Source organism: Tenrec ecaudatus, chromosome 3 (genome assembly GCF_050624435.1).
Source record: "Tenrec ecaudatus isolate mTenEca1 chromosome 3, mTenEca1.hap1, whole genome shotgun sequence".
NCBI classification, from domain to species: domain Eukaryota; kingdom Metazoa; phylum Chordata; class Mammalia; order Afrosoricida; family Tenrecidae; genus Tenrec; species Tenrec ecaudatus.
The window spans coordinates 106,762,912-106,788,058 of record NC_134532.1 but is presented as its reverse complement, the minus strand read 5'-3'; the positions used below and the strand labels follow the sequence as shown (position 1 = coordinate 106,788,058).

The following is a 25,147-nucleotide window of genomic DNA, read 5'->3' as shown; positions in this document are numbered from 1 at the left end:
TCCTTACCATATTAGAGTCCATTCTGGGATGGTCCATTTGTGAGGCTCAGTGAAGCCCCACGTGCTGGGGCTGGCCATGTAGCCTGCTCCTGATCCTGTGCATAAATTCCCTTTTGACTGACTAACCCTCACTCTCCAGTCTCTGGTCTTTGGGCGCACTGGCTACTCATTCTTTCAATCACTATGATTTGGGAATTTGGCTCGGATTCTTTCTTGATGCTGTCTCTCTCTCTCTCAGACTGCTTAGAACAGGTTAGACTGATTTAGCTATTGTCCAAATGTACTTTCCTTTCTCAGAAAAGATCTATTCATTTTACCTCCTACTAGGGCAACATGCTAAATTTTTAAGAACAGCTTTCCAGTATGTAGAATATATAGTGATAAAATGTCATGATGTATAGTGTTACATTGAAACAGGCTAAAACATCAATAGCTTTATTTAACTCTTAACTGGTGACAAGACGGTGTCAGCCAGTGGTGAGCCTGGTGGAGAAAAGGGCATGATATGCTGCCAACCAGGAAGCTGGGCCACAGAGAGTATGGGAATGCTCAGGCGGCACCGCCCAGGAATGGCTGCAGGTGTGGGACGAACAGACAGCGCCAAGGGCGTGCCTGGTGTGCACGCTCCTCGGAGACCTGCGGGCATTCTGCAGAAGGGGTCCTCTTTGGTCATCTTCCTTGAAATGTGGCTCTCTTCTGAGCCCTCTAAACTCTTATCATTTAAACGGACACAAGTTACTCATTTCCATTTTACTTTGAAAATAAGCACCTGATATTCTTGAAAGCACTTGTGGCTGCTGAAGATTCTGGCATGCAGTGGTTTCTCTTAATTTTTCATGAACAAAGTTTTGTGAAAATGTTGCATTTTGGGGGTAATTTGTTTGATCACTTTACATCACAGACTTCACTGTAACGTATAAGGAGTATATCCAATCAACATTACTTTTTATGGAAAACAAGGTATTTCCAAATGTCAGGAAAAAAATTAAGCCTTTTGTTTGTTTTAAATACACACACTCAAAAAAATGAGACTATGTCAAATGCTAGGCTAAGATAATTTTTTTTCATTGCAGAAAAGGGCCAAAGGATCTGCAAATTTGGGAGAAATTCAAAGAGAAGTTGGAAAAAGGTATGTGACTAAATTTAGCAAAAATGTACCATTTTCAAAGTAGAATCGGTGAAAGTCCATCCCTTCCACTAAATTACCCAGTGCTTCTGGTTCAAAAGCAGTAAGACCTGGGTCACAGATTTTTCTGTAAAAAGAGAAAACAAACAAATGAGTCAGCCAAGCTTCACATGTATTCATTCTTATTCACCCAAGTCAATAATGGAGCCTATTTGGTAACAATGTAAATTGTCTGAGAAGAAGCCCTGAGAGAGCCTTTTGTAAAGACTCTGATGTAACCAAGTCAAGCAGATCCTACTCTGCCACGCTTTCAGGAGTTTCCTTTGAAGATGGTCCCTCTTTGTTAGTTCTGAGTTCTCCAGCTGGTTCCACACCTTGACTTCTGCTGGTGATTTCCTTTGATAAGCTGTCCAAGTCCCACACAATCATCTTTGGCAGAGAAATGGAATATTTTGGAGTAGTTTCGGATGGGTCTCACTTTGTATGCTCATGTCAAACCTCTGGGTTAGGATGGGTTTGAGGGCACAAGTCCCATTCTGCAAACCTGGCTCTGCTGGCCACACTTCACTAAACTTGGAAGTTTATCTATCTATTGAAATAAAATTGGCACGAGGTTCAAATGTACACATTCATACATTCAAGATCCATAGGGATCCTACAGGAAAAAGGAAATTCACAGGGTTTCCCAGCCAGGCAGCTTCATCAATCTCCGAGGAGCCACGGCTGAGTCCGAACAGCTCATCTTGTTGTTAGCAATGACGAACACACACTATCACCAGATTTCCTTCGTATATACATCTCTGTGCTTTATTAACCTCTAGAAATACGCCTCAACATGAGGGTACACCATAGTAAATGTTCGGTGACAGCAAATGGCTTTCTTTAGAGACATTCATATCTTTAACAAGCCATTGATAACCCCAAACTGTGCCGCAAGTATTTTTTGAAGCAAGCATTTATCCCACAATAATCAACACTAACATGAAAGTAAATGCAAAGTGCTTGAAAAACAAATTACGTATGTACAGTAAATAACTAAGGCCGGCCATTTGATCATCTTCGACACATGGGTAGGTGTTGTCTCGGTTGTGGCAGCGGGCGGGAAGAAGAATGGCGACAAGTACAATGGTGTGTGGTTAGCAGAACCTAGGGTGCCCTTGACTGGTGGGCCATGGGCGGAAATGCTCCCTTCTCCAGGATCACAAGTGGATCTGACTGCTGGGATGCTGCATGCAGAGGGGTTTCATTAGCTGATTTTCCATCTGTTGAGTACCACTCCTATCTTTCTGCTTGGTCTTAGTTTGGAAGATCCAATTAAGCCTGTTAGCAGCAGAGCAACCTGCCAGCCCCCAGTAACTGATGCATGGAGGCTGCACAAGAGGCTCCGGGGTTGGGAAGGGAACCCTGGTGTCCCACAAAGAAGGTGAGGTTAAATGTGTCTGCATTTGTGTTTAGAAATACATGCCCTCCAGGCAGTCCAAGACAAAATTCATAATCTGCCACTCAACCACCACTGACCTCACCATAGCAACACAAGGAAGTAGATTTCTTTTGGCTTCTGGACATTAAGGTAGGCTTCTTAGAAATGGCGACATAAAATCTGGGTTTAAGAGCTGGCAGGAGTTTACACAAGGCAGGCAGAGAGAAAAAACGAATGGGTTTATTTGTCCCCAAGACAAAGGTGGATGATAGAGCTGCATCTGATTTCATGGGAGAAAATCTCCACTTGGAAGGCAAACGCTTCTTAACTCTTCAACGGAAACACACATCTGAAAGGGCTGGCTCACGAGGAGTCCTCAAAGTGCTTTACTCTTTGTTCAAAGGATGTACAACTGGTGCTTTTTAGAAAACACTGTAACAACAGAGAATCTCAGTGGTTACCCATTATGGTAAAGAAAGACACAGGTAACAGGCAAAAGGAGGCAGGAGGTGGATTATAAACTTTGTCGCAGACTGCCTGGTGGGCAGATATTTTTAAACGCAAACACAAATACATATAATCTCTTTCTTAGGAGCAAACTGGGAAGAACAAGGTTCCTGTGGTAACAGCAGTTTAGTCTGCCAGCGGCTATTATTTTCTCTAGAAAGAATGGCTTTTGGTTGTCAATATCAGTGAGCCCAAATTCTTGTTACCTTAGTATGTTAATACTAACATAATCTGAGACTCACTGCACTAGGATGGAGCTTTTGATCCAACCAGTAGAAAAGTCAATAGACTTGGTATTTGGAAAACTTCCAGTCTACTTTTTCTCTGTGTGTCTCTCTTTCTCCCTTCCTTATAATTCTATTTGGATTAATGAAAGATACAGAAAAGTGCTACTTGGTATGTACTCTAAACAGATGTTCCAAGGGTTAGCTGATAGGGCTCAGCAATACATTATCCCTGGGTCTGAAAGTACAAAAGCAGGCTAGATTACAGTCCTTCAAAGGTAAAGCAATTAGTATGCTGATGGCCCAACAAACAGTATTATTTAACATGCCCCATTTAATTTGCCCAGGATTATAGAAGACGCTTCACTTATACCTATCACTGTTCCCCGTTACTGATCTGAAAACATTAAACAAAGCAAACAATAACAATGACAAAACACACTTTGTACCATCCCACAGAGGAATGCCCCTGCAACAGGAGCCTGGTTAAGGTTTTACAAAAGGTAATCTTAAACTTTGGAGAATGAAACATGTCTAATAAGGTTATTTTTTAGTGAACAGAAGAGTAAAAGACGCAGGTTCTATGATAGTCCTAAGGAACGCTTTAGAAGAGAATTGGTGACTGACAACAAATAAGGATCTTTTAAAATCAATTTTCCCCCTTTTTGTTGTGAGTTAGTGGAGATTCACAGAGAAGAGCATCCTGTGACATTCAACACTCAGTAGACAGGCTGATTCAACTCCTCCCCTGCTACCCCCTTCGTGGCTTATCACTTCCTTGCAGTTTCCTATTTCCATTTCTCCTGCTTTTCCAGCCACCTGCATTCTGTCCCTGGGTAAGTGCTGCCCTGTGGGTGTTGGATAGTTGATTATTGTAACAGGGAGAAGAGTTCAGATCTGAATGCTAGGGCCAGGGTCTCTAGAGTCCTTCCAGTCTCTAAACTAACCAGTAAGCTTGGATTGGTGTATGCTTGCGTAAAGCCCATTTCTTACGGTGACTTTTATCTCAAGTATAATTGGTTAAATTGAATTAAAAAGCGACAATATATACACATACCTTTTAATTTATAAGAAGTAGCCCTGGGACTTAATTTAGTTTTAAATTTAGGTTCGCTCACCTGTCTTAATAACTCGGCTATATCTAACAAACTATAAAAGCAACATTTGCTTATTAAGTCATATATGTAAAGAATACAAAAGAAGGGAAAGTTGACACATGGTTTCAACTCTTAGAGAACTTTAAATTTTTTTCTTTTATTTTAAAGTAAATTTGGAATCTGTTACCCTATCCTTAATGATTTTTTAACATGTAGTTGAAATAATTTGTTGTTGTGAAGTTGGTTGTGGCTCATAGTCACCACAGAACCAAACACTGCCCAGTCCTACACCAGGCTCACAGTTGTTTTTTCTTTGTTTGTTTGCGCCCACTGTTGCAGCCGTGGTGTCCGTCCATTTTGTCCAGGGCCTTCCTCTCTTTGCTGCCCTTCTGTTTTTACCAAGCACCATGATCCTCTCCAGGAACGGGCTTCTGACAGCACGCTCAATGTACATGAGACAAACTCTTGCCATCCTCGCTTCTAAAGGGGCATTCCAGGCATGCTTCTTCCCAGACAGATGTGTCTGTTCTTTTGGAAGTCCATGGTACTTTCAATGTTCTTCTCTAATACCACATACACACCGTTCAATTTTATATGCTGCGTATTTTCAGTAAATGCATCATAAACATTCCTCCTGATTAGAGATTTTGCACAAACGTCCATTGTACTAAAGGTACCCAAACCAACTTAACTGTTATATCACAAATATACAATTGAACATAATGTATTTTGGCCATTTTCCATGATTATGGATGTTGATTCAACAAACTTTGTTCGCAACACAGTACGTGGCATTTTCTAAAAGCGTACAAGTTTTATACCTTTAGGTGGTCTAAGTATTTTATCATCTTCACTTGTGATTATTTTCTTAGCTGTTAAACTTAGCCCTCTAGACCCAGCGATCAAAATCAAGTTCCTCTTTTTGCACCGATCAATCTAATTAATGTGGCGCTCGTGTTATTATTCCATGCAAAGGAAAGTCTTAGATTTGTTTTTATCCTCAAACAGCTAACTTATTGACTCCTCTGTTCAATAAACCTTCATGTCCTATTTACTTGAATGCTTTAATTGAGCAAAGTACTTTCATTGGTTCCAGTATTTTTAACCTTTCAAATTAAACATCACGGTTTACTCTTTAATGAAATTTTACTCCAAAGAGGGGCCCATACAGAAGATGGATATGAAAGTTAAGTTGGGTGGGCTGAAGAAGGGAAGGGCTGACTATCATTCCCCTTAATCCCTCCCTCTCTCCGTGCCAGCACCACTGCCGAACTGCGAGGAGCACACAGTGAAACCAAACGGCAGTGTTATGGGTTTTCTTGGTTTTACACATTTGTTCACATGGAATCCTCTACCGCAGTGGTTTTCAACCTGTGGGTTGCGACCCCCTTGAGGGTCGAACACCCCTTTCACAGGGGTTGCCTGATTCATAACCGTAGCAAAATTAAAGTTATGAAGTAGCAACGGAAATAATATTTTGGTTGGAGGGTCACCACAACCTGAGGAACTGTATTACAGGGTCGCAGCATTAGGAAGGGTGAGAACCCCTGCTCTCCCGGGACTCCTTTTCCTCCAATGGCAATATGGAAGGGCTGGCCATGATGCTTCTGGGCACTTACAGATACCTCCGATCTTTGAAGCAGGTGTAATGTCTTCTTCCTCTGACATTTCAAATAAATATATCTCTCTCCTGGGAGATAGCCAGTCATTACTACTTTGAAATAAACCCTTTGTTGACATATCAAATCTTAGATTAAACATACATGAATTCAGCTACTTTGAAAAAGGCATTCATATAGACAATTCATTGGTCATGTTCATCAAGGCAAAATAAATGTGCTGATACTCACGTGTAAGCTTCAAAGTCTCCATTGTTGATTGCTTCAATCAGTTGCTCAGTGACTTTGATAATCTCTTGCTTTCGTGCTAAAGACAAGGGGTATAGATTTGGGTGAGAATAAAGTACATGGGACATACAAAATATTCTAGTTATTTTTTATAAATAGGACATTTTGACAGGATCCCAAGGAATTCCTGGCCGCACACAGCTACATCACTGACCACTGGGATTTTATAAATGATTCCATTTGTTAGAAAAGAATCATTGTCTGCATAAGGTTGTTGCCAGAATTAGTTCATTATTATTTATTATTATTTTTTATGTGTATGTGCTTTTGGGGAGGGGTAGGGGGTGGATATTTTTTATTGTGAATCAACTCTGCATTCAAAGTTCAAATCATTCACCAACCTCCCATCCCGTATTCTACCCCACTCTCCATCCCTAATTTTCCTTCTCCCTCGTACGGCACTCTATGCTCCCTGTCACCCGTGTCAATGCCTGTCAAACCTTCCAGTCCACTGTTTCATGTCCCACCGTCCCTCGCCTTCCCTGGGGGAACAACAAACTCTGGTGCCTTTGGTGTGCAGCGCTTTCTGTTAGTTCCTGTTCTTAGAGCAGCAGTCTCAGATCATATTCCCCATGTGATTGACTAACTTTACTCAGGAGCATGTTCTCCAGGTCCATCTACGGCATGAAATGGTGTTTGGGGAGGCGAAACAACCCACTGCCGGGAGCGCTGATGGAGTGGGGGTTAGCAGTGAGCCTTGAACTGCTCCGTGGGAGAAAGACGGCACTTTCTGCTCCCGTAAAGAGCCTCCGTCCTGGCAATCCCACGGGAGCGGTTCTCCTCTCTCCTGTAGGGTCGCTGTGAGCTGGAACAGACTTGGTGGTGGATGAGAAAATAGTCCACTGGTGCATGCACCAAAGGTTCCGTGTCAACTCTGATGGGCCCGTGGGTTGTTTCCAACTTTTTGTTACTGTGAAGAGTGATGCGATGAACATGGACATGCATGTCGGTTCATGTTATGGCTCATACTTGTTTAGGGTACAGTATTTGTACTTCCAGTTGTTTGACATAGGGCCATACTGCTTTTCACACGGTGGTTCCTAGTCACAGCCCCACGATGCAGCCCTGATGGTGTAGTAGATATGTGTTGGCCTGTGATCAGCCTGGTTGGCAGTTCAAAACCATCACCAGCTCTGCGAGAGAAAGACTGGACTTTCTACTCCTGTACACAGTTAGTTTTGGAAACCTGAAGGGGATCTCTATGAGTCAGCTTTGACTCCAGGGAAGTGAGTACTGACCCACCAGCCGTGTATGACTGCAGTTTACTATAGATTTTAGCTGCTGGTCTGTCATGTCTTATGCCATCGCTGAAGGTTTTTACCCCCAGTCTGTGAGTTCTCTTTTTGTTCTTTTGATGAAGTCTTTTGATGCACACAGGTGTCATAGTTTCTTCCTATTTTTATCTCTCTCATTTAAATAAATAGTTTAATCATTAGATCACATTAAGAAGAGTTGTGTAATCACCACCACAATCAAGTTAAGAACATTTTCTTCTCATACTCATTGTTAGCTCATTTCCATTCCGCCTCTGGCCATGCCTCTCAAACCAAACCAAACCAAACTCACTGCCATGAAATCAATGCTGACTCATAGCAGTACCTTGTGCATTTTGGAGACTGTAACTGTTTACAGGAGTAGAAAGCCCAGTCTGTCACCTCAAGAGCTGGTGGTAGTTTCGAACTGACAACCAAGAGGATCCCAGGCCAACTCACAATCACTACACCAGCTATGCCCCTAAGGAGTTGTTAATCCAATTGCTATCTCTACAGATTTACCTATTTGGGTTTCATATATATAAAAGCATTTAACATAAATAGGAAGCAAACAAAACAACAAACATGACGCACCGAAAAGGAAAACATAAAGAGAAAGTAGAAGGTATTAAAAACCAAGACAACTTTAGAATAAGCCAAAAGAGAGATCAAAGGTGTTATATATTAGCCTAGCCACATCTGCCACAATTGACTTTACAATGCTTTCTGATAGCAAGGCTGTTCATATGCCTGGATTAAGGTCAAAGGTAATCCACTGGAGGCCTAATTCATGTGGGGACCCAGCAAACGAACGAAGCAACTTTGAGGAACCGACATACCCCCTTGGACTGATGGCTGAAACATCACATTGTGAGAACAACCAAATGACTACTATTGGTGGTCATTGGACTTTTTTTGTTTGAGACTTGCTTTGAGAGTGTCCCATGAGTTGGTGGCCTGAGACTACCATATGTTTGCTATTTTAAAGTTCTCCTTGCTTTCTGGTGACATGTATTTGTCTGGTAGACATGGTTCTGAATTTATGAATGAGTGTTATGGAAAGTTTTGCCCTATCACCAACACCCATGTTTTGTGTAAATAGTGTCCAGTCACTTAAGCATTTAAATGAGACAAGTAAAAACATCATATATTGTGTTCTGAAAAGCTGGCCTGTGTTTTAAATTCTGCACACACTAGCTAAATTAATGACACTATCAATACAAGTACTTTATGACCCAGGGGGATGATGTATAACATTCTCTATCATAAAATGATACCGACACTCAAGTGAACCAGAAATGTATATAAACCATAGACATATGAATGGATCTTGGGCTAGCACTTAATTCTAGCACCAATCTAAGAACCAAGCATGGCCCTGCTTTATCCTCACCATCATGAAGAAATCACTGGAGGTATGGATGTTACAGCTGTTTGAAAGAACAGTCTCTAGGTTTTCAAGGCTTGTCTTCAAACAAGCAGCTATCTAAGTGAATTGTCAGCTAAGTCCACGTGAAACAAGCATTCAAGCCTGTGTGATCCAAGGATTATAAATGATAAAATCCAAATCTGAGGAAGGGAACTGTATCAGAGCTTAAATTCTGAACACCCGATTACAGATGTTCTGAATGGCAGTGGAAGCTCAAAATCCATTTGCAGGAAACTCAAAATCCACAAGACTTAAGGTCCTGGAGAATCCCCTGTGACCATTTTCCGGATGTGCTCTTAGGCCTAGAACATTGTAATGTTGATTATGGCAGATATAGTTAGGTTAAAATGTGATACCTAATCATTTGATCTATCTTTTGATCCATTTAGAATTGTTCAACTTTTAAATATTTGGTGTTTTCTGTTGGCGTCAAACTGCTAACCTAAAGGTTGGTGTTTCCACAAGTCACCTGACGGTACCTCTCTAGGCCTGGCGATCTATTTCTGTTAACATCACAGCCAAGAAAACTTTAGGGAGCATTTCTTCTCCATGTACATAGGTTGTCATGAATTAGAATCGACTGAACAGCCACTAACAAAATATGAACTAAGATTTTTGCTGTTGCTGGTGTCAGGTGCGGTTGAGTTGGTTCCGACCTATCACAACCCAGTGCACAACACATGGAAACAGTGCCTGGTCCTGTGCTCGCCTCACCATTGGTACCTTGGCGCCCACTGTTGCAGCCGCTGTGTCAGCGCCTCCTATTGAGAGGCTGTTCTTCTACTTTCCCAAGATGATGTCTTTGCCAGGCACTGGGGTCTCCGAATAACACGTCCAAAGTGCCTAAGATGAAATCTCACCAGCTTTGTTACTGAGCAGTATTCTGACTATACTTCTTGCAAGATTAATGTGCTTGATCTTTTGACAGTCTAGGGCCCTTTCAACACTTTAGACCACACTGCAAGTCAAAGGCAACAACTCTCCTGCAATCTTCCTTATTCACTGTCCAGTTTGCCCGTGCATATGAAGCAATTACAAACACTGCGCTTTAGGTTAGTCGCATCTTAGTCTTCAGCGTGACATGCTTGCTATCTAATACATTTGTCCAATGCAATACAGAGTGTGATTTCTTGACTGCTGCTGCCATCAACACTGATTTTGTATCCAAGCAAAATGAAATCCTTAACAACCTCATTTTCTCTCTCCATTTATCATCATGTTGTCTATTGGTCAAGTTGAAAGGATTTTGGTTTTCTTTACGTTGAGCTGGGATCCATCAGACACCGTGGGGATCCCAAATTATTGTGTTAAATTGTTATTAAACGTTATATGCTGTCCCCTGTCCTCATGTTTAAATTAAAAGCTCCATGTGGGTAAACAGGTTCTTTTTCCCTGTTATAAAGCATTGTCCACTGTCTTTAGTAATTAAATGTTTAGTAAGTTAGCCAAATTTAATCAATTAGTATTGATGAAAACCAGAGATCACATGATGTATTGCATTAGGTAAATCTGTATTTGAATCTCTTTAAAGTGTTGAAAAGCAAGGGAGTTACTTTGAGGACTAAGGTGTGCTTGACTCAAGCCATGGCATCTTCAATGACCTCACTATACGTGAAAGTTGAATAAAGAAGACTAGAGAAGAATGGACACATTTGAACTTGGTGAAACTGGTCTGTCTTGGAAGAAGTACAGCTGGAAAGCTCCTTAGCTGCAAGAATGGTGAGACTTCTCCTGTCTTTTGGAAACGTTATCAGGAGACAGCAGTCTCTAGAAAAGGACGTTTCTGCCTGGCAAAGTAGAAGGCAGTGGACAAGAGGGAGATCCCGGACAAGATGTCTTGATACAGTGGATGCAAGGGGTTCAAGCAGGAGGACAGTCCGGACGGTGGCCCAGTTGGGGGGGGGGTATTTACTTGTTGTTCAAAGGGTCGCTAGGAGGTAGAACAGGCTGGGCAGCATCTAACAACACATCCTCTCCCTTATGAGATCATTCAGAAATACTCAAGAAGGAAAGTTTCATTACATTTTGTTTCAAGGACATTATGATACTCTTAAATATCACTGAAAATAGATTGGGTAGCACAAAAGGTTACTTCCCATCTATTTTAGAGGCTGCTTGGAAAAAACTGAAGTCTGCTTTCAATTTTGCATTGACTAATGCCAACCAGTTTACTTTTTTAGTGGATTCAATCTTCATTAAAGAGAATTTAAACATACCTAAACACTTTATTCATTTAAATCCCAAGTTGGGACATCTCTGTTTAATGTAAATCTTTGTAAGCCCAATTTTACTTCACCAAGACTGTATGAGATTACCTCACAAGAAAACCAAGTCCCCGACCATCTAATAAAATATGGTTCTGATCAAATTTGGCCATAAAATGGCTGCAAGTTCCACTAAGCTCTATATTATAGAAACTCATCAGATACAATTCATGTTTAGATATAAAGTTACTTTTTAGTATATAACATAATGTAAAACCTGTTTCCTTAGTTCCTAATGTATACATCTTCCCCTAACATTTTTTCCTCTCATTCCCCTGATTGACAGTTACCCATGATGCATACCTGAAAATATGACAGAAGAACAGAAATGGATACTTTCTTAATAGGGTGGTTGCCAAGGAACAGTTTAGCCTAATCGAGTTAGGCAATATGTGATTCATCTGTCTGCAGACTCAGTGGTATGAGCATTTGGCAAAAGCACATGACAGCTGACCTAGTTCCCGAATCTGAGAGACATCAGTAAGGAGGAGTCAGAAAATGAGATTAAGGAAGTATGGCTGTCCCAAACTTCCTCCTTCTATTAAATTTTGGTTTAAAATGGCTCGAACAGATTTTTTTTTCAGTGTGCTACATGGCTTAATAGGAAAAATGCACTTCAGAACCCAAAGTCAACTTCCCTGAACTAACAAAAAAGGAAGAAAAATTAAAATGTAACACAGAGCAGCGCTCTTTGAAGAGCTCTTTCAGGCCAAATCTCCTTTATAGAGTCTCAAGATTCAGGATCATTTTCAGAAGTTCTGAATTCCCTCTCAGTATCACACAGAATAGGAAACGTGGGGAGTGTATGGCCCTCTCTGACTCTGCACCCCTGTGGAAATACTCACGCATACATATTTTACATGACACAGCAGGCGTAATTTTGGCCCGGCATAACAAAAGCAACACAAATTCCTTCTCTCCTCTTATACTCAGACACAATGGAGCTTTTTAGCTCGCAGGGCAGAACGTGGGCAGTAGCCAAGATTCTTCTGTGCTGTGTCATCGTAAAAGCAACATGACTACAGATCTTAGGAGGGGCTTACAACCCAGGACTCTCCAGAGAGTGTATCTGCTTAGGGCACAGGGAGTGTGCGCAGTCACAGGAAGCACAAGGCAGCTGACCCTTGAGAGGAAAGCGGAAGGCTAGAGGTGAATCATGTGTCAAGTAGTCCACTTGTGGTTAGGGCTGTTGCCACCAACCGAGCCTCTGACCTAGAGGGAGAGGAAGGGGGAGTAGTGCTACTAGCTCAGTGCTCTCAGCAGCAGCAAGAGGGAGAAACACTGTGCCATGTGCCTGCCTGGCTGTGTCCCAGCGGGGAGGCCCATCCATCCTCTGACCCTCCGTTTTCCAGAATGCCAAGTAAGGAGCATGCCACCCACAAGTCAACGCGGGAAGCGCTCGTGCAGTGTCACTGCACCAAGAAGCAGGTACAAGTATGGCGTTTCTTGAATCCCACAAACTGTATTCACTCCACAGCCAGCTATGTCATCAGAGATAACTGTGATCATGTTTACAGAACTGACCGGCTCAAGGCCACACCTCTTAGGATTCAAAGTAATTTCCAAAGATCCTGGGAGATCTGGTTCCCAGAGGGTAGGGCGAGGGTTTCCTAAGGGAAAGCAAGTACGAGGAATGCTCAGATCCGTCCCACAGTTGGTTTCCATGCGAGTATCTAAAGCAATTGGTATCATTTTCAAGTCCAGCTGGCTTTGCCTTATTGTAATTCACACCACGATACTACTTCTCTCTGTCTTAACAGGCCTGGCACATCCACTAATCACTCTCTGCCGTGGCTAGGGCACCGCCTTTCTGTCTGGTTTATCTGTAGCCACATTTGATCCTTGGCATTCTGTACTCTAAAAGGCAGACAGATGTTTAAAAGCGAAATGCAAGATTCACTAGTTAACCTCCTCTATGAACTTGCCTAGAGACTTCTGATTGCTTTTTGAATAAGAAGCCTGAGAGATACGACAAAACCTTGCATATTCTAGCTCCTGCTGTCACCAGACCCACTCAAAGGCTCTTACTTTCTCCTCTCCACTCTAAACATGATGTCTGATTTCAGCAATCCAAAGTGGCCTGGCATTCTCTTATTGTCACCCCTTTGCACATGTTGGTCTCTCGTTTTAGAAAGTATCAATTCTATATTTGCTCTGACAAGTTTGTCATCCTGTGGTGGCCTACACGCTCTGGTGATGCTTGCATCTAGGGTCTGGCATTTCTAACGCGGAAAGGGGTGCCCACAGTGTAAAGGTGTCAGCGATGACTGCAGACTAAGCCTAAACTACGAAGAAGGAGTCGGCTGTCCTCTTCTGGGTAATTAGCCACTGAACGCCTAAGGGAAACGACCGAAGAGTTCTTACAGTAGTCGATCATACGGACATCTGAAACCCATCAAACATGGACTCAAGATGCATCGATATTCGCTGGCAATTCGAATGTCAAAGCAGGAAACAAAGAGGAAGGAATTGGAGTTGGCAAACATGGTCTTGGGGATAGAAAAAGCTGAAGGTTGCAAGGCAGCAAATTCCAAGAGCAATGATTTCTTAGAAAGACCTTCTCCAAGATGGAACGCAGAGAAGTCCAACTGACGACGTCTGGGGGAGAGAGCACGAGGAAGCTCAGTCCCAGCAGCTAACACCAGGCTTAGAGGCCAACTGTGGGATAGACCACCAATTGCTGATATGTAAATTCAGTTTGAAAAGTAAAACAAGTCTACGAGCCAAAATATGACCTCGCACACACAGATGTCCAGAACATTTCCAGAACAGATTGGATGAATTAAACATTACAGGCCGTAGACCTGATGAGCTGAGATGTCATCAAGAACACCATCCATGATGAAAGCAAAAGATGTGTGCGAAGACTTAGACTTAGAAAACCAAAGAGGAAGAACATTCTCAGCATCACTTTAACTGAAAGAACTCAAGAAAAATGTCAAGCCCAGTGCTGCAATATATGGAAAGACTCTATGCGCTAGGCGGAGTGAAGCAGGAAGCATAGAAGAAAATGGGAGCGACTACACAGAGTTTTGCTTATGGAATTTTGGGGGGTATACTCCACCTAGAGAGCTCAGAAGCCCTATTGGCAGCTTGGGTTATCGATTGGCTGCTAACAGCGGTATGCCATCACCAGCTGCTCTCAGGGTGAACGACAAGGTTACCTTCTGTAAAGATTCAGAGCCTCAGAACTCCCAGGGCCAGGTTGACTCTGTCCTACAGGGCCACTATAAGTCAGAATTGACTTGATGGCAGTGAGCGTATTCACACACATACACACACACACACACACACACACACTATATGTCATGTACTCAAATACACAAAGTATACACACATATGCAAAGGAAATATATACTATATATACTCAAGCATAAACCGACCCGAATATCCACCGAGGCACCTAATTTTACCACAAAAACTGGCATTAAAAATGTACTGAAAAACTCTGCTTATACTCGAGTATATACGGTACACATATAAAGTGTGTGTGTAATAAAAGGAGCCCAAGGGGAGCTGCCAAGTAAATATTAGATTACTACTCAGAAGTATGTCTATTCATACCACCCACCAAACATGGCAGCAGGCAATTGGAGAAAGATGAGTCTATCTTTTTCTGAAGGTATACGGCTTCAGAAAGCCTACAAACCCTACATAGGATCAATATGAGCTGAAATACAAGTGTTAGTAATGGGTGGTGGTGGATAACTGAAGATTCTTTGCCCAATGGTCAAAAGATAAATAATTATAATTTACTATTATTTGGATATATCATTACATATGTACTAACTCTCTATATACTCACATACACATAAATATTTCCTGTGATATTTTATACATATATGTGTGTGTGTGTGTGTGTGCATCAGAAGCAGTTGTTGACCCCGCCCATGTAATCACACGGATGTCAGAGTAGACCTATCTTCCACGGGGTTTTCACCGGCTGCTGCTCCAGAAGTTGATGACCCGGCCTTTCTTCTCAGGCATATGGTTGACTTGAGTCTTCAATGTCTTGGTAGCAGTCCATGCAATTGTTTGCCCCACCTGGATTCGCCACCTCACTAGGTACAGTTCTATATCATTTGACTTCTCCCACACTACATTTCTCAGAGGTCAGTGGACTCAGAGAGACCTGGCAGCTAAGTGACTTGCTCAGGTCATGCAGCAAATTCAGAAGTTGTGCCAGGCTTGGCGTTTTATTTGGCCAAGGTTCCAACGTGCTGTTTAATTCACTGATCCGTTTTCCTTTCCAGCCCACAGTGCCTAATTCAATATTTTGAAATCATAAACTTAAACGAACCAACTAAATGCCTTGGAACTTTATCTGGCAAAGGTGACGGACTATTTAATTCCCAGGTTAAGGTTGTAATTGATTATTATACTAATTTAACACAACTGGGAGTCCCATGCTGTATTGTTTTCTCTTATGTTGCCATTAACAAAAATAACCCTTGAAAATACTCATTACCTTAGGAAAATATACAAATTAGGATCATTTTAATGGCCTTGATAGTTTTATAGAAAAAGGTACCCATCAACTCAACTATGTTTGGCATTTTGTGTGTAATTAACAGCTATTTCTTAGTAACTGCATTTCATTTCACTAGGTCCATGTATTAACAAACATGGAGAAGGGTAATTTCCATTAATTTAGCTTTTAAAATCAAACCCACTGAAGAATGTAAAGCATCTTATTCAAATTTACCAAAATAAAAACAACAACAAGAACATAGTGCTTTGCTTCAATTCCAATCCTTAAAGACTCTACAGAGAGTTTCTTTCTCAGTATTCTAAATATTTCTAGGAGCACCCAACGTTATCTTTCTCCATCTGAGTGGCTCATGGGTTTGAACCACCTACCTTGTGGTTAGCAGTCCAATACTATTCCACAGCGCCACCAGGGCTCTTTTATGCAAATATAAGATGGACCAATGGTCAACTATTTCTTCAAGAATCTGTTAGTAATTACTATATAGCTCACTCATCCAGAAGTCACAAATCCATTCAATAACAATTACTTATCTCTAATTTCTAGTCATGTAGAGATTTTTAGAAAATTTCAGTTTATTCAAATTCTTTTTTGATTTTGCTTTATAATATAGCTTCAATGACTATTCCGCAGTAGCTTCAGAACATATGAGAATGATGTTAGTCAATTGGAAAAGAAGCTCTATTAGTTCTAACCCTGCTAAACTGTTAATGTTTAACAATGAATTATTTTAAAAATGTAAAAACAGAAAACTTCAGCATTATTGAGGATAAAACCAGGTAGGTTAAGATTCTTCATGTTTGTTGGGGATTTCATTTAATTACAGAGAAATATGCTCATATTATTCCCAAATGATTCATGTGAATATTATGTAAATGTCCAGAATTATTAAAAAGAATTTATACAAAGTAGTTATAAAATTTTTCATCAAAATTATTTGAGTAAAAGTTTCATAGTCTAAAGAGCTATAGTTGCAACTGGGGTCTTAAAGGCTTTAAGTTAAACAAGCAGCCACCTAACAGAGAAGCTACAAGCCCACATGGAAGAAGTACACAGATCTGTGGGATCATGAGGTGTCAATGGGAACAGGTAACAGGCATCAGAAGACGCAAAACAAAATAAAAAATGTTTTAAATATATATAATGAGATAAATATATATAAATACACATTTTAATATATTATTTAAAATTATGTTGAGAATGAGGGATGTTGGAGCAGAGGCCCCAAATCCATCTGTATGACCCTCACAGAAGGGTCATAAGGCAGGGATGAGTCAACAAGGGGTCAATATAGCACTGATGAAACGCATAATACTCCTCTGGTTCTTTGAGGCTTCTTCACTCCCACTATCATGACCCCAGTCCTGCCTTTCCCTTTGGGCTAGACCAGAGCATGTACACTAGTATAGATAAAATCACATGACACACGGAATCCAGTGACATAAACCCCTCAGGAACAGGAATGGGAGTAGCAAAACCAGAAGGTGGGGGGAGGAGGTGAGGAAGGGAGCACTGATTGCGATGATCGATGGATAACCCCCATATCACCACCACCAAGGGGCTGAACAACAGAAACATGGGTTATGGGTGACAGGGGTTGGTATAAGAGATAAAAATAGTAATAATTTATACTTTATCAAGGGTTCACATGGGCGGGAGGGAGAGTAAAAAGAGGAACTGATCCCAAGAGCTCAAATAGAGTGTAAATGTTTAGAAAATGGTGATGGCAACATATGTACAAATATGCTTGATACAATTAATGTATAGATTGTTATAAGAGATGTAAGAGCCCCCAGTTAAATGATCTTTAAAAATTAAATAAATAAAGAGCTATAGTTATTAGGGGTCTTCATAAAGTTTGTGGAAAATGAAACTGAAAAGTTGAAATTTTTCACAAAAAATTTGAAGCTCCTTTATATAGTACCCTACAGAAGCCCCCTTCCACTTACCATATATACTCTGAAAAACTGGGGTGCAGCTTACACACGGGTCAGTGGTACCCCAGTGAGGTGTAATATCTCGCGGGTGATTGCCGTTCCTCTGCTGTTCATTCAAAGCCCTGCTGACATTGCAGGGCTTTGAATGTTTGTTTACTCACATCTAACCAATCAGACCTGTCCTATGATGTAGATGGCTCCGATTCGCAGAAGCACCCGTAGTGATTTACTTATGCCGGCAGTGGAACGGGGAAGGATGTGTCTGTGACTGCGCTCCATCTCTCCCCTCTGGTCTCTGTGTTAATTCACATCCTGCATTTCCCCACCCTAGGCTTATACTCGAGTCAATCAGTTTTTCTGGTTTACCAGGTAATAATTAGGTACCTTCGGCTTATACTCGGGTTGGCTTATATTTGAGTATATACGGTAGACAACATAATTTTGCATTGCCACATTAGAGAGAAATTGGTTAGCCATTACACCATCTCAGCTGACTTAAAAAAAAAATAGAAATAGCCCAGCAGTTTGAATACCCTGAGTGTTCTACTTAGTAAGACGTTTCATGCCACTTAAGAGACGACATGGAAGAACAGAAAATTTCAAAGAGCAGCTTAAGAAGTCAGAGTAAAATATTGCAATGAAATGTGCAAAGGCACAGAGTTAGAAGACAAAATGGGAAGACCATGCTCAGCATATTTTAAATTGAAAGAGCTGGAAAAAAAATCCAAGGTTTAAGTTGAAATACCAAAAGATTCTCTGGGCAAAATACGGAATGGCAGGAAGCTACAAAAGAAGATGAAAACAATACACATAGTCACTCTGTCCAGAAGAACTCATTGAAATTCCACCATTTCCAAAGCAAAAAACCAAACTGACTGTCATTGAGTCAATGCTGACTCATGGCTGCCCCCCTCTGGGTTTCTGAGACTGTAACTGTTTACTGGACTGGAAACCCCAGCTTTCTCCCGGAGCTACTGGCGGTTTCAAATTTCCGACTAGGCAGATTGCAGTCCCACACTACACCAGTACACAACCACTACACCACCAGGGCTCCCTCTGCCACTTGAGGAGGTAGCAGATGAATAAAAAGGAATGGTCCTGAAGGCGGAAGTTCAAGCTGCACTGAACATTAGCCCAAAGAAAGGCTCCAGGAATTGATGGACTACCTATGGAAATGCTTCAGCAAGTTGATGAAGTACGAGAAGCACTCACACATCTATGTCAGAAAATTTAGAAGTCAGCTACTTGGCCAACTGACTGGAAGAAATCCATATTGTTGCCCATTCCAAAGAAAGGTGACTCAACAGAACACACACGTTATAGAACAATATCATTGATAACATATGCAAGTAAAATTTTGCTGAAGATCATCCAACAAATTATTTGGTCTGAAAATGATTAAACATGCAATCAAGATGCATCCATAATTAGTGGCAATTTGAATGCAAGAGTTGGAAACAAGAAGGGTCAGCGCTTAGAAAAGAATGGCCTTGGTGATGGAAAGGAAAATGGAGATTGCAGGATAGAATTTTGTAAAATTAATGACTTTGTTATTGCATATAACTTTCCAACATCATAAACAAAAACTGTCCACATGAATCTTACCAGACGGAGTACACAGAATCCAATTGACTACATCTATAAGAAGAAATGATGGAGAAACTCAATATCATTAGTCAAAACAAGGCCAAGGGCTGACTGTGGAAGGGACCATCAATTATTCATATGCAAGTTTAGGTTAATGAGCCCTGGTGTAGTGGGTCCTGTATTGGATGGCTAACCACAGGCGAACCTCATCGTGAGAAAGGTGATGTTTCTGCTCAAGTAACAGTTATCGTTTGAGGAGCTCACAGGGGCAGTTCTACTTAGTCCTATAGGTTTGCTATGAGTCAGACTCAATTTGATGAAAGTGTGAGAAGTTCAAGTTAACTCTAAATAAAATTAAAACAAGTCAGTGCAAGCCAAAACATAACCTTAAGCACATTCTAACTGAATTTGTGTAATATTTCAAGAACAGGTTTGTCACACTGAAACATAATGAGCTGATGAGTTGTAGGATGACGTCAGGACCACGATAGATCAAGAAAAAAAAAAGGCCATTAAAAAGACAGGAAAGAAAGAAAAGGTCAAGTGGATGTCAGAGAAGACTCTGGAGCTTGCTCTTGAAAGTAGAGCAGCTAAAGCAAATGGAAGATATGATGAAGTAAAAGGGTTGAACAGAGAATTTCAAAGAATAGCTTGAGAAGACACACTAACATATTAAAAGGAAATGTACAAAAATTAGAGCTAGAGGTCAAGATCAGTGAACCTTGAGTGAAAGAAGTGGAAAAAAAACTCATGCCTTTTGTAGAAAAACTGAAGGAGTCTATGAGCAAAACATTGAATTATGCAGGAGGCATCAAAAGAAATATGGAAGGCGTACACAGGCTTAGTTGACATTCAACTATTTCCAGAAGAAGCATTTGATCTAAAACCAATGGCACCGAAAGAAGTTCAAGCTGCAGTGACCGCATCAGTAAAATCTAGAGTTCCAGGAAAGGGAAGAATACCACTTGAATTGTTTCAACAAGACCATGAAGCCCAGGAAGTTCTTCTTAGTCTATGCCAAAAAATTAGCAAGACAGTTACCTGGTCAACCGAGTAAGAGATCCATATTTGTACTCATTCCAAAGAAAAGTGACCCAACAGAATGCAGACATTGTCTAACACTATGTTTAATATTGTATGCAAGAAAAATTTTGCTGAAGATAAATTTAAAATAGCTGCATATCATTGCTAATGACAGATGCATGTTGGTTGAAAGCAGAGAATAACATGCTTACATGTGTTTTATTAAGTATACAAAGGCATTTAATTTGTGAATTACAACAAACTGTAGAAAGCATTGGGAAGAACTGGAAATCTATAACACTTTTCCATACTCCTGCTGAACATGTACATAGACAAAGAGTCAGCCATACTAATAGAACAAGTGAAGACTAAGTGGTTTAAAATCAGGAAAGGTGTGAGTCAGGAGTATATCTTCTCACCCTACTTGCTTAATCTATGTGTTGAGCACATAACCCAAGAAGTTGGGTTATATGAAGAAGAACATGATACCAGAATTGAGGAAGGTTCATTAACAACTTGCAATAAGCAGATGACACAATCTTGCTGCTTGTTGGACGTGAGTGACAATGACTTGAAGCACTTACGAAAGAAGATCAAAGCCTTCCTAGACACAACTGATGAAGATAAAGCGGGTGAATAAGCAAATGTGGTGAAGAAAGCTGATGGTACCCGGCTATCAAAAGATATAGTGTCTGGGGTCTTAAAGGCTTGAAGGTAAACAAGCGGCCATGCGGCTCAGAAGTAACAAAGCCAACATGGAAGAAGCACACCAGTCTGTGTGATCATGAGGTACTGAAGGGATCAGTTATCAGGCATCATTAGAGCAAAAAAATCTTACCATAGTGAATGGGGGGGGGGGGAGTGTGGAGTGGAGACCCAAAGCCCATTTATAGGCCGCCCTGGAGATTCCCTTGCAGAGGGATCTCAGGGAGGAGATGAGCCAGACAGGGTGCGATGTAGCAAAGATGAAAAAAACAACTTTCTTCTAGTTCCTAAATGCTTCCTCTCCCTCACCCCCAACTATCATGATCCGAATTTTCCCTTGCAAGTCTGGCTAGACCAGAGGATGGACACTGGTACAGATAGGAACTGGAAACACAGGGAATCCAGGGCAGATGATTGCCTCAGGACCAGTGGTGTGAGTCGCGATACTGGGAGGGTAGTGGAAGGGTGGGTTGGAAAGGGGGAACCAATTACAAGGATCTACATGTGACCTCCTCCCTGGGGGATGGACAACAGAAAAGTGGGTGAAGGGAGACATTGGACAGGGAAAGATATGACAAAATAACAATTTATAAATTATCAAGGGTTCATGAAGGAGGGGGCAGCGGGGAGGGAGTGGGAAAATGAGGACCTGATGCCAGGGGCTTAAGTGGAGAGCAAATGTTTTGAGAATGATGAGGACAATGAATGTACAGATGTGCTTTATACAATTGATGTATGTATGGATTGTGATAAGAGTTGTATGAGCCCATAATAAAATGATTAAAAAAAAAGATCAAAGCCTTCAGTAAAGATAGCAACTCAATGAAAGAAACCTCAAATCCTCACAACTGGGCCAACAGAAAACAAAAAGAAAAGTTTGAAGTTGAATCCACAATCATTGCTCATGAAAGTCATGAAGTAAAAGGCACATTGCATTAAACGAATCTGCTTCACAAGACCTTTTAATATGTTAAACAGCAATGATTTCCCTTGGAGGACACGAAGGTGCACCTAACATCAGCCCTGACACTTTCACTCACCTCATAAGTATGTAACCGTGGTCAAGGAATAAAGAAGACCGCATAGTAATTGATACTTTTGAATTGTGGCATTGGAAAAGAATACTGACAGTATTATGGACTGCCAGGAACACAAACACATCTATCTTGGAAGAAGTATGGCCAGAATGCTCCTTAGGAGGGAGAATATGCAAACTCTGTCTGACCTACTTCAAGACATGTTATCAGGCGAGATCAGTCCTTGGGAAAGGATATCATTCTTGATAAAGAGGATCAACAACTAGAGGAAGCTCCTCAATGAGATGGACCACATAGTGCCTTCCATCAAAATCTCGAACAGAACCACTGCTGTGCCAGGACGGCACAGGACCGAGCAGTGTTTCGTTTAGTTGTACATACTACCAGTATGATTCTGAGCCCACTCAGCTGCACCTTACACAACAAAACAACAACACATACCTATGTGCCAAACTTTGAAAATAAGTGTAGGCTTTTGAGATGTTATGTACCGCCCACCCCCCCCACACACAGACACACATACACACAAACACACCCCACAGAATGGGAATTGCTATAACATTTACAATGCCACCATGTCTTTGTCAAAGCAGTGGTGAAAGGTGTCTTAGAACAAAGAACCCTTTCTATGATTAGTCACTACATTTTTTTTTAGTCACTACATTTTTTAAACTCAAATTGTGAGGGTGAAAATATCCTATCAGACCAGAGTTATAAAATGAGTCACAGAAGCAAATAATGCTTTTGTTTACTTTTTAAAATAAAGTAGCACTTCACATTGTCACTATCTAGTCAACTTAGTTTTGGTATATTCTGCTCTAAATTCAGCTGAGGAAAAGTAATTTAAAAGTGCTTGATGTAATATATTGGCTATATTTTATGGACCCAGTAAAGTTCATGTTTTAACCAACATGACTGCAGTAAAATTAAATTTATGAATTTAATATATTTCAGAATAAAATATCGCCACTCTCAATATTTTAAGAAAGTATTGTAAAACTAAGTTATCAAATTGTTGTAGAATTTGACATATTTTCCATATATACTTAGGAGAATGGAAATACTGTTTTACATTGGTTTAATTTAAAAAGTGAACATTCATCAAAGACCTTATTTGCTGAGTAATTAACTTTCCACACTTCTCTATCTTATGCTAACTGTGATTAAGATAAAAGAGGTCTCCATAAAAATTATTTGGGGATAGGGTGAAACAATCCCGGAGTTTAGACTACTGAGAATGCCATGTCGTCACTGGCACTTATAGAATGAGACTACGCAGTGCGGCCTAATTTGAATAGCCTAATGAGGAAATGGCTCAATAGCTCACAAGAATGCTCATGTTAGAAAACTCGGGTACAAACTCGGAGATGCCAGCTCAACTCTAGATGGGTATACACATCACCAATAGAATGTTGGTTCGTTTGCTGTCTCCTGAGTGTAATCCCATGCGTGCTACAGGAGAACTGTCTTTTCCAGAGTTCCCAATGACTAATTTTTCATAAGCAGATTACTAGGCTTTTTCCAAGGTTCCTCGGAGTGGACTTGAACTGCCAACTGTTTGCTTCGCAGGCAAGCACACAAACCCATTTTTACCACCGTGAGACTTTATATATTTAAGTAGCATTATTTTTAATCTTATCTATATTATGAAAGGTTACAATGGGAGACTTTCTCATTCTTGAAGAGAGGTTTAAATACACAATTTCACATCCACACACTTTCTACATTGGTCAAATAGCTTTAAAAAATCATGAGGGATTCTTTGAAGCAACACATTCTTTTTTCCTTCTCATTATTGACCAGTAAGCTTTTTAAATGTATTTTTTTTACTGCTAAGAAATGCCTTTTAGCTTTTTTTTTCTGCTTAACTTTGTGTGGCATGATAGAATATTGGACGAGACCATTATATTTCTCAGGGGCCCTGGTGGTGTAGTGGTGATGAGTTGGGCTGATAACTTCTGGGTCAGCAGTTTGGAACCACCAGCTGCTCTGAAGGAGAAAGACAGGGCTTTTGACTCCCTTAAAGAGTTACCGTCTCAGGAATGTACAGCGGCAGTTCTACCCTGCCCCAGTAGGGTCACAATGAATAAGCAGCAAGCTGTGTTTTCATCATAATTCAGATGAAATGTAATTCAGTTATAGAGTAAAAATAAAGTACTTAGGCTCCACCATCATGTTATTTTTCTCACTAATAAGAAAACATTTCCTAGTATAAGTTGTAAATGAAAGTTCAGAATATATATATTAATAATGACCATAGTGTTTTTCTTATTACACAATCTGTCCTCAAATCCAAAACTCTTCATCTTTTCCACTCTGCATGTTTTGTTGAATGGATATACTATAAATACCTACAAACAGTGGTGTTAATAAACCAATTACGTTGGTTTAGTGTATGTATGTAAAATGATTTAAAAACCCACGCTAGCTTTAGCTTACTTCATTGGCGATGGTTGGCGCCACGCAAGACAATGGACTGGGGAGCACTCTTGAGGACCATTATATGCTTTGGCTTTAGAAACATTTTGCTTGGGAAAAATTTAAATATTTCCCATAGATATGATCCATTTTAATATGTGGAATTTAATTTTTATGGAAAACAATTTGCATACATTGCATTTGCTTTCTCGGTCAGAAGTGAGGCAGTTTCTCATTATCTTAAGACAAAAGGATCAGTTGTCAGTACTAACTGACTTGAGACATTTCTTTTAAACTGTTAAGTTTAACCTGAAAACATAACCTACCTCAGAATTAAAATTTTAAGAGTTCAAACAAAATCAACTTGTGGTAAAAACCACAGCTTACTCATTCGTCCATTTATTGAGTGTCTCCCACATGAAATTATGGTGAAAAAATGCAACAAATGGAAACTAATTGTTTAAGTTCATCATAGGTTTAGGTAATAGGCAACTTAGTAATAAACCTTTTCATTTTTAAAGTCACTCACTTAAATTTTAAAGTAAAAATGAATTTGGTTTCTATAGTTCGGTGTCCTGTGTTTATTTATGTAGGTATTCTTTGGGTGTTAATATTTGAAAATGTTTTACACTTAACTGAAATAAATAGTCCAGAAAAGAGAATCACAATTGCTAAAAGAAATTTTAAAACTCAAGCACTGTTCGAGTGGTCTTTTTAAAATGGT

General features: G+C 40.5%; 1 protein-coding gene across 4 annotated transcripts in view; it reads right to left on the bottom strand.

Annotated features, from left to right (window-relative positions):
* CAMK2D (calcium/calmodulin dependent protein kinase II delta) overlaps positions 1 to 25,147 on the bottom strand; it is a 305,138-nt gene that overhangs the window by 5,911 nt on the left and 274,080 nt on the right. For all 4 annotated transcript variants that reach the window (XM_075543891.1, XM_075543888.1, XM_075543890.1 and 1 more), the window contains exons 15-16: positions 6,225 to 6,300; positions 1,159 to 1,253 (exon numbers count right to left, since the gene is read on the bottom strand). In XM_075543891.1, coding sequence (XP_075400006.1) covers positions 1,159 to 1,253; positions 6,225 to 6,300 — 171 coding nt within the window. The remainder of the gene's footprint in view (positions 1 to 1,158; positions 1,254 to 6,224; positions 6,301 to 25,147) is intronic.